The following is a 12,989-nucleotide window of genomic DNA, read 5'->3' on the forward strand; positions in this document are numbered from 1 at the left end:
TCATGAACCTATTAAACTCAAGATAAGTAAAAGTGATCTCTATATGGTGTGTGTCTGTAACTCCAACAAATGAAATACAAATGATTGATTTATCTGAAATTTAGAACTTTACTTAAAAATTCTCATAATGCTTCACTCAGTCTCACTGATGAAGTTCAAGCTCTTAAACAACATGCACATTAGGGTTAATTTTCTTCTAATGGCTGAACTGCAAATCTGAATCCGTAATATATAACTCAGTTCTATTTTAAAGTATGACCCTGGATAGTACCAGTTTATGAATGAGTAGCAAGTAGTAGGGTGCAGAAATTACATGAAATTATATAAAAAGTAGAAATCATAAGAACCAAGAGTGAGCCTTTGTACACGTTTAAGAAACATTTGAATGGATGCCCTACTCTTTGTGCAAGGCTATATTCAAAGTGGTTGTGTATTGACAGCAAAAGTGAAACAAAACAAAACATAAAACAGTAATGAAATCCTACATATATAGATTTCACCTACACATGGTTGAAAAGTGATTTTTTTTTCCCATGGTCCTATAATACTTTACATAATTATCTGTAATTAAATTAGCACACAGTAAAAATAATCAGCTTACAATAAAACAAAGTATTCAAAACACTTGCTGGACTAAATGACATTCTTTTTCCATAAAAGAAAGTGTCATATGCAGCAAAGTGGCAAAAATAGAATGGAGTGAGCTGTGTTAAGTGTAAATCCTAAAGCAATGAAAGTCATTTGTATTATCCTTACTTCTTTGAATAAATTCAGATGACAGCCCTATTTCATTTCTTCATTCAGTTTGGAGGCCAGATGGCATTAGAATCATTTACTTCACCTTGTTGTGCTTAATTACTACAATCAACACACTATTTTCCAAATTAATCATAACAAAGTAATTTCATTAGTAACACAGCAGGCTGTTGAATTATTAGCATCATAACAGTTTGCAAACAATTAAACTTTATTTGAACCTTAAAAATTTGCAGAGTGGAACATTATTGTAAGATCTAATGGCAATAGAGTACAAATTCAGTACAGAGCAAATAATCAAGCAAAATGCTATATAAAATATGACTTACAATCACCTTTGAAAAAAATTAGCTCTCTAACTGTTCACAGAAAAACAAATAAAAGCTAAGCAAACATAATGAGACCATAGCAATTAGAGTATTTTCTAACAAGCCATGTTGTTTAAATTCGTATTAATGATATTATTATGATCTTGAAGAGTAAGTGATATATCGTCAAGGGTATAAAGAAAAGTTTCTCCCTGGTTTGTATACAAATGATTTCATCAAATGAATATAAAGCAGTCATGAATTGAAAGTAATGATTATTTGTCTTGTCAATCCAGTTTTAAGTCTTTTGTTTCCTTTCTTATGTCTCCCACCTATATTCAAGTTTTAAAAGAACAAAGGCCGGAGGAGTTCTGAACAGAAATAACACCTTATTTCTGTATTGTCACTGTTCATGAGACTATCTGGCTTGGAACTGTTGGTCATCACTTGGCAAAGGACTCCCTCTCCTGGATTAACTGTAAAAGGAGGCAGAGATCTAAACTCTTTCCATCATGGGCGAGTTTGTGCCATGGGGGAGGGGTTTCAAGTGGTTTTGTCTGCAATGAAAAGCTGCTGCCATCTACTGGCCTAGGACTAAAAACTTTTCAGCCCAAAGCACAAACCCAAATCTACAAAGGCTACATTGTCATTGAAAACAACGGCTTTTGCTTTTCAGCTGCTCAAGTTTTGAAAACCAGTCCACTAAATTCGTCTTTGGTTGTCCAACTTTTGCCAAGATGATTTCAGTCTATTTCCATGACACTATGTGAGGAAAAGGTAACAACTGCACAAATGTAATTTCTGAAAACTTCAACTTCACAATGTCTATATATATAAACTTGTTTACTCACAATCCCTAAAATCAAATTCCTTTTTTTTTTTTTTTTTACATTTGAGATTGGATGATCATGATATTGAGGGGATAATGGTAAAACAGACCCTCTCAAACACTGCTTATAAACGGTTTTACACAAATAATGGAGATTTTAAAATATTACCAGCTCAGATGCATGGTTAGAATCTTTATAAAGCAAAGATATTGAAAAGTTCCAAAAAGTTAATACTTGATAAGTAATGATTCAATATTAGCAGTTTATGTGTATTCCAAATAATTAATCAGCAATGCATTTTGACATATGTTAAGGCTATATTGGTATCTCACAGACATTTTAAACACCTCTGATTTCAAATATACATGAAAAGGTAATTATATGATTCCATAAATCTTGCTCAGGCAGCACAGAGTATAACTCAAATGTCAGGCTAAAACTACCTTTCTGCTCACCTGTTGGTACATGCTACCATTGGGATTTCTACACTCTCCTCTCCAAACTTCTTTTCTTTTCAGTGCTCTGAAGTATATAGAAAAATCTCAAATCTGCTGTTCTGCAATGGGACGTACATAGGATAGCAATAAGGCAAGATAAGAGATGCTTGGTTATGCCTTTTTACTTTGAGAATACATTGAGATTCTGGTTGTTGTTGTTTTTTTTTTTTTTTTTTTTTGAGATGGAGTCTCACTCTGTCGCCCAGGCTGGAGTACAATGGCGCGATCTTGGCTCACTGCAACCTCTGCCTCCTTTGTTCAAGCAATTCTCGTGCCTCGGCCTCCCAAGTAGCTGGAACTACAGGCGCATACTACCTGGCTACTTTTTGGTAGAGACGGGGTTTCACCATGTTGGCCAGGCTGGGAGATTCTTTATACCATTTTGTTACTGGTAGGATGGAATTTCTTATGAATTTTTTGTTTCATTAAATTTAAACAAAAGTACAGTAGAAAATGTTGCCAGGCCCATCATCGCACCAGGATATTTGTATGATAAAATGCTTTGCATGAGTCATACTTCTGGTATGTACTTGTGTTGCAGGTGACAGCACACTGCCATTTGCAACTCCATCATTTTTTCTTTCTTGTGGCTGTATTTAATAGGAAGTAAATGTGTGAAAATAAATAATAACAATAAAGTTACCTACAAAGCTTGAACATTCTTTAGCATTCTTTGTTTAGCAACCACATTATTTAGCATCAACCAAAAAAACTTGCATGATACATTAAATTTAAAATGCTATGAAATTATATACTACACTCTAAAAATAATTGATTTCCAATGATTAAGAAACATTACAACTCACACCAGAAGTAGCAATAGTAGCCTACTATACTATAGTAGACTACACGGTATGTATAAAATAGTGATGAATTCTTCACACAAATCAAATGGGTAAATAAAAACTATAATTATTTCTTTGCAAAATAGCAACAGGTATAACTTTACTGGTTGCATCTAATTTACATTCATACCCTTCATTTAATTTCACATCAGAGGAATATTTTAATGAGCGACTGCATAAAATAACAGTTAAAGACAAGTAATGTTTAACAAAACAAGGAGAGGTTAGGAGCTGTCACCCGTGCTTTCATGATACTTCTAAATCCAAAGCATTTGCAGACAAGCAGAAGAATTTTCCTTTTCTGCAGAAGAAAGGGAAAGCTGCATTTTAATTTTTGATTCAGTTGAAACTTGATTTTTCCTGCTTAAAAAAAAATTACACTTTTAGCCAAGGAAAAATGTATTTTTACTGAACATTTTGTCAATTCAACTCTTCAGAAAGGCCATAAAAAGTGGTATTTTACTGAAAAGGAGGAAGTTTGGGAAAACAGCTGGTTACTATCAAAGGAACTTTCTCTAAATAATCTATTCATTTCCAAAGTAAATTCCAAGAAGTTTTTATTTAAAAAATTCTTATTTTAAAAATTAAATCAGATCAAATAAAACAAAAAAGATTTGGGGGCACAATCTTTGTGTTATCAGAAAACTCTAAAGACTTTTAAAAAGAAAAAGACTCATAACGAAGAGACCAAGAGAACATATGAGCTATTACAGAATATTGGATTAAAATGTACTTACCCAGGACTCTCAAATATCATACATCTCCATTATGTAGGCTTTAGGCACCAAGCCAATGGCTCCCTTCATTTCTCCTACCCACCAGCCATATCTATTGTATTCCTAATTGAAAACAATATGCAATATTAACCTTTAGACTGGTGTAAGTACAATGTCGTTTGTATGCAACTTCTTAGAAATGTTATTTCTATTTATAAAGTTAAAAGAACTTGAGCTGCAAATGTAAACATTTTCATCTTTTTGTTTCTGGACACTTTAAAATGCTGTTAGGCAACGATTTAAATTAAGGTATAACACAAAGCCTGTTTATTACTGGGCACAGAAACAATCACTCATGATGAAAACCTAGAAAATGAAACTACCTCAGGAAGCCTTCTCTCGGGGACACCCTCTCTCCACAAAGCCTGGGGACACCTTTAGAGGCTATAGAAGGTTAAAGCCAGGATCCTTAAGCTATTATATTTGCCTTCAAGAAGCTTATCATCTAGCAAGGATAAAGTTTTTTTTACAATAAACTATTTCTTAAACTTATATGACTTAAAATGATTTAGAATGTTGACAGAGGTCTGCCCCTTCTCAAGAAAATCTAATATACACACTTTAACAGATAAATTAGAGAATAAGGAAACACTAATAATACCAAAAAAATGCTTAAAAAATAATTCACAAACAGGTTCCTTTAAAATAGTTTCCCTAAGGCATTTATTATTCCTTTATGATTGGCCATAAACTACCTTAGATAAAGGATAGGTAGAAGGAATTTAAAGGTGGTGTTAGAGTCACCCTTATAGTGGAAGATCAATAGGAAATAAAAGTATCGCAAGTTATAAAGGCAAAATATTAATCTAGCTCTAAAACAGAGTGGTTGATGAGTCACCTCTGCATTTACTTTGCAACCTGAGATAAAAAAACCTATGCCTCCTTTTCTCCCACTTTTTCCTCCTTTGACAGATACACCACTGCTTTAGGCATTGTGAATACTCCATAACCAGTCTCATATGTCTGCCAGATTGACTAATGTATTTTTATCTCAAATTTATTTATGTGCAGTGAGATACAAACAAAGTAAAATGAATTACAAGTTTCAAGAATAATATCTTCCAAAAGCAATACTCTTCACAAGCACTGTAGTGCTCAAATTTAATTTTTCATATAAGACAAATTTTTAACATCAATCCCAAAAGTAATTTAACAGGTTATGATTTTCCAGCATCTGAGTCATAGATAAATGTGCATATGTATATTGAGTTATATGTGGGGAGGGAATGTTAATACTAGTACAGACTTAACATTTGTATTGATTAGTATGCTATTGACCATCAGAAAGGAAAATTATGCAATTCTTTAATAGAAATGTAGCATTACATTAGCGTGTATGTATTGATATGTAGTCTATCAATAGAGAGATTATAGGATAAAATCCATAGGCACTTTTTCAAACAGTGGGCAGTATCGGGATTAGGTTTATTGGAAGAACACAGTAGAGGGGGAGAGGGGAGAAAAGACCACTCCTGCAATTGTTATTCTACTGAGGGCACAGCTCTGGCTTGTGAGGCAGTAAACTCAAGATTTTAAGTTTTAAACTTTTAAAGTTCACTGATAGTGTGAACTTAGTGGACAACTAAGCAACGAGGATACTCTGACGCCCAGAACCCAATGATGGCTATAATCTATGCAGGACATATTTATCAGAAGAAAATACTAACTTACTGAAAGTCATGATTAGCAACCATTATATCTTAATAGGTACCTAATAAAACTGCCCTTTTCTAATTTTAAGGCAACGAATACAATTACAGCCTAATGCTTAAAAAACACACGGTACTTAACAGTTTCACAGACTACTGTAAGATTTCAAACTGGATAATTGACAGGGTAGGTCTGAGTGTTAAAGCTCTCACTCAATGCTAACGTAAGATTTTTAAACTGATTATTTGGAATGAGAAAATGAACTAGCCCTCTGCTCCCCAACGACAGACACAGAAAACATTCAATGAGAGGACATGTTATTGGCTTAAACTTGCTTCCAGAGAATGGCCCTCAATCTGGGGGTCAATGCTTCAATTCAAATTACAAGCCAGAAAGTTATTACTTTATAATATTCTACTTTGGTCATAGTCTGTGCTATCAATTAAAGGCATGTTATCATTTTCAAAAAGCTGCTCACACCCAAATTTAAGAAATTAGTTCCCAAGAAATCACATCAACAAGGGCAGACTTCACAGTCGAGAGAATTCTGTGCTACGGTAGAATAGTAAGATTTATTAACTACAAAGCATAGTGGTAAACAGCAGGGAGGAGCTTAATCAACTATGAACAAATCCCTTAAAAGTAACACTCTAGGGAGAAAAAAAGGTTTAGACTAAAATAATCTTAAATGCTTCACTTAATTTAAAATAATTGAAAAACACAGGAAATATACACTTCATAAAAATACTCTAAAATATCAGATTTAAATCAGAAAAGGTAAAACTAAAAACCAGAATATTTATTACCTTATATTTGTAAAGAATTGCAAATTATATTCCTGTTTGGATTAATGCATTATGATCAAATATAGTGAGGTAAAAATACAGGAGGCAAATTTATGGATTTACACTGCAGCCATTAGAGTATGTTGACAAGACTGCAAATACAGGAGCTTTTTACTTTTATCATTATCATTCTCTGTATGAGCCTCCTGAGCAACATGAATCCCAATTAAACCATTTGCTGCCTATAAATTGGAATGAAAATGCTTCTTGGAGTACAGTATTCTAAACTTTGGCCTGAACATTCAATATCATACAAGGTTTCCTTCTGAAAAAGAAAATCTGCCCGTCTTTGCCTTTTCTCTTTTCCGCCCCCAAACAAATGTGATTATGAATAATATATTACTTACAGTGGAAAATAATGCAACTGATACAATGTTGTTTTCCAGTCCACAAACTAATTATAGTATTGTTCTATAAAGTCACAGGTGCATCATTTAAAAAACAAAAAGGAAAACTCTCAAACTTTATCTTCTTAGCAAACAAAAAATAAAAAGACAAACCATGCCAGGCTGTTGTCTAAATCTTTGAAAGGTTAGGAAGCATCACGTAATCTTTATGGAACACAAGGTCTCAGGTACAAGGAGGTCTGCCATCTGGTATCCTTCACCTATTCAGCTCTTAACATCAACTGAAATGCTAACATAGGCAAGTGACTGTACTTCAGGAGGACTGATAAAATAATGAAGAGTCCTTTAATCTACAGGAAACCATTCTAGTCAATTTATAAGAAATATTGCATCCCTTTGTAGGACGTGTAATTATTTTCTATTAATCATGTGCTATAAAGCTACATTATGCGGTTATTCTGTTATCACTAGAAAGAGGCCTGCAGTCAGCTTCTGACAATGTTAGGTAATTACTAACACAAAGCTGCTTTCTCCTCCCGCAGTAATGCTATCAAGATCCAGAGGTGTAGTGATGCTTATTGTATAAAAATAGTACTCAAAAGAAATTCAGTATCTGCAAAATGGATGGCTTCAAGGCAAAATGTAGTGTGGCAATCAAAGAAGCAAACAAAAGCCAAACTTGCCCAGTAATCTGAGAAAATAATCGTAAGGCGGTAGTGAATGCTTGTGATCTAACTCCCATGTTTTCAATTTTCATACCACTATAATCATTTTGTTTGTTTTATTTTGTAGTTGAAATTTTAGGCCCCAATTAATATTTATTGAGCAGTAAGAGTGACTGGGTAAGAAGGCAGGAAAAAGGACTAGTTATGACAAAGTGAAACAGAGACTTTATCCAACATAATAGTAGTATTTACTCATTAACTAAATCTTCTTTCTCTGCTGGAATATTATTTTACACTTAAATAAGGCCCAATATTTACTGAAATCTTTTTCCACCATGACTGTCATTTATCGAGTATGTTAATCCACTTTCTGCCAATGATATGGTAAAAGAATGCTGACTTAACAGCAACCTAAAACATTAATAAAATTTAATAATGTGCTAACCCTTTCAGAAATTAGTTACCGATGTATTTGAAAGCAACAGGTGTTTGCAATGTTAAAAAAATTTTGTGTCCTTTTTCCAAACATGTATCTGTGCTTCAAAACACACCAGCCTTTTGTGAAAATGAAAGTAATTTTATTCACAAAATATAAAATACAGCAAGTTTAAGAACCAATGGACTTGACTGTTGTTTTCTAAGTATTCTTCATTGTGATATCTTTATTCATAAACACTGTAGTACTATGAAGACTAGATACCTATTTAAAGTGTATAAATACTTTCATCAAGGCTACCTCTTTAGTCTCTTTTTTATTAACTCTTATTAGAAACTTTGTAAGAATCTTCTCATTTCTCATACATCCATCGTTTCAAAAGGTTATCTTTAAAATGCACAACAGGAACTGCACAACCTCGGTGTTTTACTATTACTATCTACACATTAACTACCTGAATCTTAGATTCCTAACTTGTTAAATGAGGAAACTGACACAATCTTTAAGGACCTCCATGATGTTTGAGCACCACCATTCAGGAACCTGACTGAAGACACTAAGTTCCCTAGTGGTGTACTGTTTTTCCTCCTTGCATTGTCTACTCCATTTTTAAAGCAAGAGAGACAAAGACAAGGAAGCTGACAGTAAGAATTTAATTCTCATAACAAATTTTAGTTTATATCCCTGAGTCATGATATATTTAATTCCATTTTCTACAAAGTCGACAGTTACAATACCATAGAGTAAAAACTGACATTCAGACTGATGATTCGCAGATAATGTTAAGCAAAGAAGACCATGTCATGCTCAGTAGAGAGTGACTTTGGTATACAGTGTACAGTATTTTACCCACCGATACATGACTCTATTAACTGTTCTCAGGTTCATCCATTCCACTTTATTCTCACTGGCACCACTAATTCAGGCCTTCATCACCTTGCCCTGGATTACTGCATTATCACTGCTACCTCTCTGTTCTTTCCAGGAACTCTTTTCATCAGTTTACCCTGCTGCTCAAGAACTTACACTAACTCTCCACTGCATTAACTATAGACTTTAGCTTGTTTCCACCCTGCTAGCAACCTTTTCCTGTCACTGTTCTAGCCGGCACAGTACAACCTTCTGCACTACACTCATTCTACCTCTGTATGTAGTGCTCGCTTCCCAGAGACATCTCCTCTCCCTCAGCCAAATCCTGTCCAATGACTAAGACCTGACTAACTCAGTTGTCATGAAATTTTCTCTGAATTAGCTAATCCATATTTATATCTCTCATTTCAAGCCAAGCATTTATTCCTCAGTAGATTTTACGTACATTAGTTTTATTCCTTCAACTAAAATAAAGTACAAACTCATTAAGATCAGGGGAAGGATGTGCACTTAACTGTATGCCTCCCACTGCAGGCCATATAAAAGATGTTCCATAAATACGTACTGGATGATGAAATAGACTAAGTCTTCATTTTGGATGATGCACTAGTTGACTATCCTAAATATTTTCTTTAAAAATGTAATTTCCAATAGTAATATATTTTCTTTTGTGTATATTAGACATAGTTAAAGAATTGTAGTAGTGACTAAACAAGCATTTGTTCTGAAGCATTTACGTGTAGCTGAGTGGGCGATCTGAAGGAGCATGCTGTTCCCACCTGTGGCAGGCTGTTGCCACCATGTTTTCAAATGCACTACATGGGATGTGCCTTGTCTAAAAAGCTTAAATCCCATGTGCAGAAAGAAGGTATTTGTCCACATTGGAACAGGGACCAACTAATTCCAGTTCTTGGAAAAAATGAATTCAGTTTAATTTACTTGTAAGCACTGAAAGAAGTTAAGACAGAATTCTGCAAAGGCAAAAAATAGTATGACGGGTAGAATGGAAAAATCTCCTGGTTTTTTTTTAGCTCCTCCTTCTTATCTTCTCAGAAGATACAGAGTCTCATCCTAGCTCTGTTGCTATCTAGCTTTGTGACCTTGGGCGATCCCAAAGTTTCTTCAGGGATGACTTTTTTGTTTATATTCTTCATTGAGACTCTACAACAGTGTAGTTATGTACTTAATATAAATCAATAAGCCTAATTATTATATATTTGGACCTTCACAGAATTACCTTTATAAAATCTTTTATTATATTTACTATGAAAAGTTTTTGTTGGGGCCAATACCTGCTACTTATGCACTTATTTATACAAAGTTGTTGAGGTCAGATATTCAGGGCAGATTCATGTGAGAACATTTAAGCAGCCAGTGCTGGGAAAAGCCAAGATCCTTCCTTTACGATTAAAAGAAATTATTAGCTCCCATCTCTCCCTTTTTTGGTTTGGCTGCCAAGAAGTTCAGGGCCAAGGTGGAAGTACAACCGCAGAAACACCATTGTCTTTTGAGGTTTCTATAGGAGTGGTCCATTTTTCCTTTGGGCTTTTATTTCTTTTTCCCCTATTATGTTGAGCCTCGATTTATTTATCTATAAAGTGAAGGGTTAGCACTAAGGTCCCCCTCACTCTATGATCCTATCATTCTAAGTTCTTTTAAGAAGTCAAGATTATTTCCTGTTGTTAACTGTATTTTGGTAAACGCATAGTAAACATCCACCTGCCATACTGTTAACATATTGGGATACAAAAATACTTAAGACACAGTGTCTACCTCAAGAAGTTCAAAGTTTAGACAGAAAGCCAGAGAAACAGGTAATCATCATATTGAATGTTAGGTAAGAGAGGGAAAAAATGTGTAAAAAGAGAAGCAACTAATCCTATAGCAGGATCTGAGAGGCTTTACATAGAAAGTGACAGCTGGGCTGAGACTCCAGAAGGAATAATGAAAGGAGCAATACATGGAAGGCATGAAGACCTGCAGAGATAAAAGAATGTGCTGTGTTCAGGGAAGAGTAAGTAGTTGAGTGTGGTTAACACAAAAGGTACAGGAGAAGATAAGGGAAAAGTGGTGTAAGTTGCTATAGAAAAACTAGCTTGGAAACATCAGGTTGATTTGGTTTCTCACAGGGTTTCTCTGGCTGCCTACCATTCTCCAAGGTAAGGAAAGAGAAGTGATTCTGGCCAGGCATGCTGGCTCATGTCTGTAATCCCCACACTTTGGGAGGCCAAGGCAGGAGGATCGCCTAAAGTCAGGAGTTCGAGACCAGCCTGGCCAACATGGTGAAACCCCATCTCTACTAAAAACACAAAAAATTAGCCGGGCATGGTGGCAGGAGCCTGTAATCCCAGCTACTTGGGAGGCTGAGGCAGAAGAATCACTTGAACCTAGGAGGCAGAGGTTGGAGTGAGCCAAGATTGCACCACTGCACTCCAGCCTAGGTGACAGAGCAAGACTCTGTCTCAAAAAAAAAAAAAAAAAAAAGAAGTGATCCTGAATCAATGATGATGTCTATTGGCTCTATACTCCCCTTTCATCAATACAGCCATCCACCCTTTCCATAGCATAGCTGTTCTTCTGGGTTTTATATGTAATAGACACAGAAAATATGCATTCATATTTGTTAAATGAATAAACTCCATTCATACATAAAGTTCCAGTTCAAGTTCCATTTCCCATGAATCTTTCCTTACTTACTTACTCCAGTACTTACTGACTTCCCTTTTTTCTGGGATTCTCCAGGACTACAACACTGATACCCTACATTGTGTTTTATTGCTATTATCTATTTTATGCATTGGTCTTCTCTTCGACTTAATTGTAGTCTCCTTGAATAACAGTTTGTGGCTTTTCTGGATCCTGTTCAAATAGTACTTTGCATGAGTGTTCACCAAATATTTGATTAGAAAATGAAATAATTTTGACCATCTATACAAGATTTAATTATGTAAAAGATACTGTCAATAACATGGTTCGCTGTTTAGAACTGGGATGTGATAATTACAATTAACCTCTGATATAGAAAAGAAGTTAAAGTCCTAATCAAGTCCCACTTAAGTGTAGCAAAGTAGAAAGAGAAAAGGCTTTAGGGTCAGAACTGTATTGATACCTGGAGAAGGCACTTAATAGCTGCGTATCCTCAGATAATTTCCATAATAACCTTACTGGGCATCAGTTTCCTCATCTGTAAAATTATAACATCATCTATTTCACAGGGTTATTATATTAATTATATGTGTGAAAGCATATTAAGTACCTAGAACAGGACATTGTAAATGCTCAATAAACACTTTTTCCTTCCCTCTTCCCATCCCTGCCCACTAATTGGTATAGCAAAGTATTATGGCAATAACAAAAAAACAGAGTACTTTGGGATGCAATATAAGGCAATCTGATTTTTATGAGCAAGTCTCCACCCTGTTCTTCCAAAAATAATCTTATCTTCCAAAAAGAACAAGTATTTGAGGAATATAACATTTTATTTATTACAATTTTAACTGGTTGTTCTTTTTTTTTTTTTTTTTTTTTTTTGAGATGGAGGCATGCTCTGTCACCCAGGCTGGAGTGCAGTGGTGCGATCTCAGCTCACTGCAACCTCTACTTCCCGGGTTTAAGTGATTCTCCTGCCTCAGCTTCCCAAGTAGCTGGGACTACAGGTGCACACCATCATGCCCAGCTAATTTTTCTATTTTTAATAGAGACAGGGTTTCACCATGTTGGCCAGGTTGGTCTTGAGCTCCGGACTTCAAGTGATCCTCCTGCCTCGGCCTCCCAAAGTGCTGGGATTACAGGAGTGAGCCAAAACACGTGGTATGCTGGTTGTTCCTTGATAGCTGAATACTCAATGATGAACATCTGTCACTTATCTATAATTTACTAAACATCGACTCAAACTTTTCTTAATCAGTAGTCCAGTCTCTGTGCTGAATGATTTCCCTGGAATATCTAGCTCCATGTTCTAAAGGGATGAGGAAGAAGACATCTCAAACGAGTGAAAGTATGCTATACACACTGAGGGAGTTCCTGATTTTCAAGGCTGAAATCATGAATTGTTCAACTGAGAATTAAAAAAAATATATATCAACATAGTGCTTTTCTTTAAGGTTTTGTTTTGCTGCTGCCAAACTCTTGGTTATTCATGCTGAAGTAAATCACATAGGCCTT

At 35.0% G+C, this 12,989-nt stretch overlaps 1 protein-coding gene across 4 annotated transcripts in view; it reads right to left on the minus strand.

The window, feature by feature from the left end:
• Positions 1-949: 949 nt before the first annotated feature.
• The window catches only part of LOC105475739 (src kinase associated phosphoprotein 2), a 213,625-nt gene continuing 201,585 nt past the window's right edge, over positions 950-12,989 (minus strand). For 3 of the 4 annotated variants that reach the window (XM_011731226.3, XM_011731225.3, XM_011731228.3), the window contains 2 exons: positions 3,974-4,075; positions 950-3,537 (listed from right to left, as the gene is read on the minus strand). In XM_011731226.3, the coding sequence (XP_011729528.2) occupies positions 3,983-4,075 (93 nt within the window). In that variant the 3' untranslated portion in view covers positions 950-3,537; positions 3,974-3,982. Of the gene's footprint in view, positions 3,600-3,973; positions 4,076-12,989 lie in introns of all 4 variants that reach the window. The other variant, XM_071094946.1, reaches the window with a different exon arrangement.

This window comes from Macaca nemestrina, chromosome 4, assembly GCF_043159975.1.
Source record: "Macaca nemestrina isolate mMacNem1 chromosome 4, mMacNem.hap1, whole genome shotgun sequence".
In the NCBI taxonomy this organism is placed as follows: domain Eukaryota; kingdom Metazoa; phylum Chordata; class Mammalia; order Primates; family Cercopithecidae; genus Macaca; species Macaca nemestrina.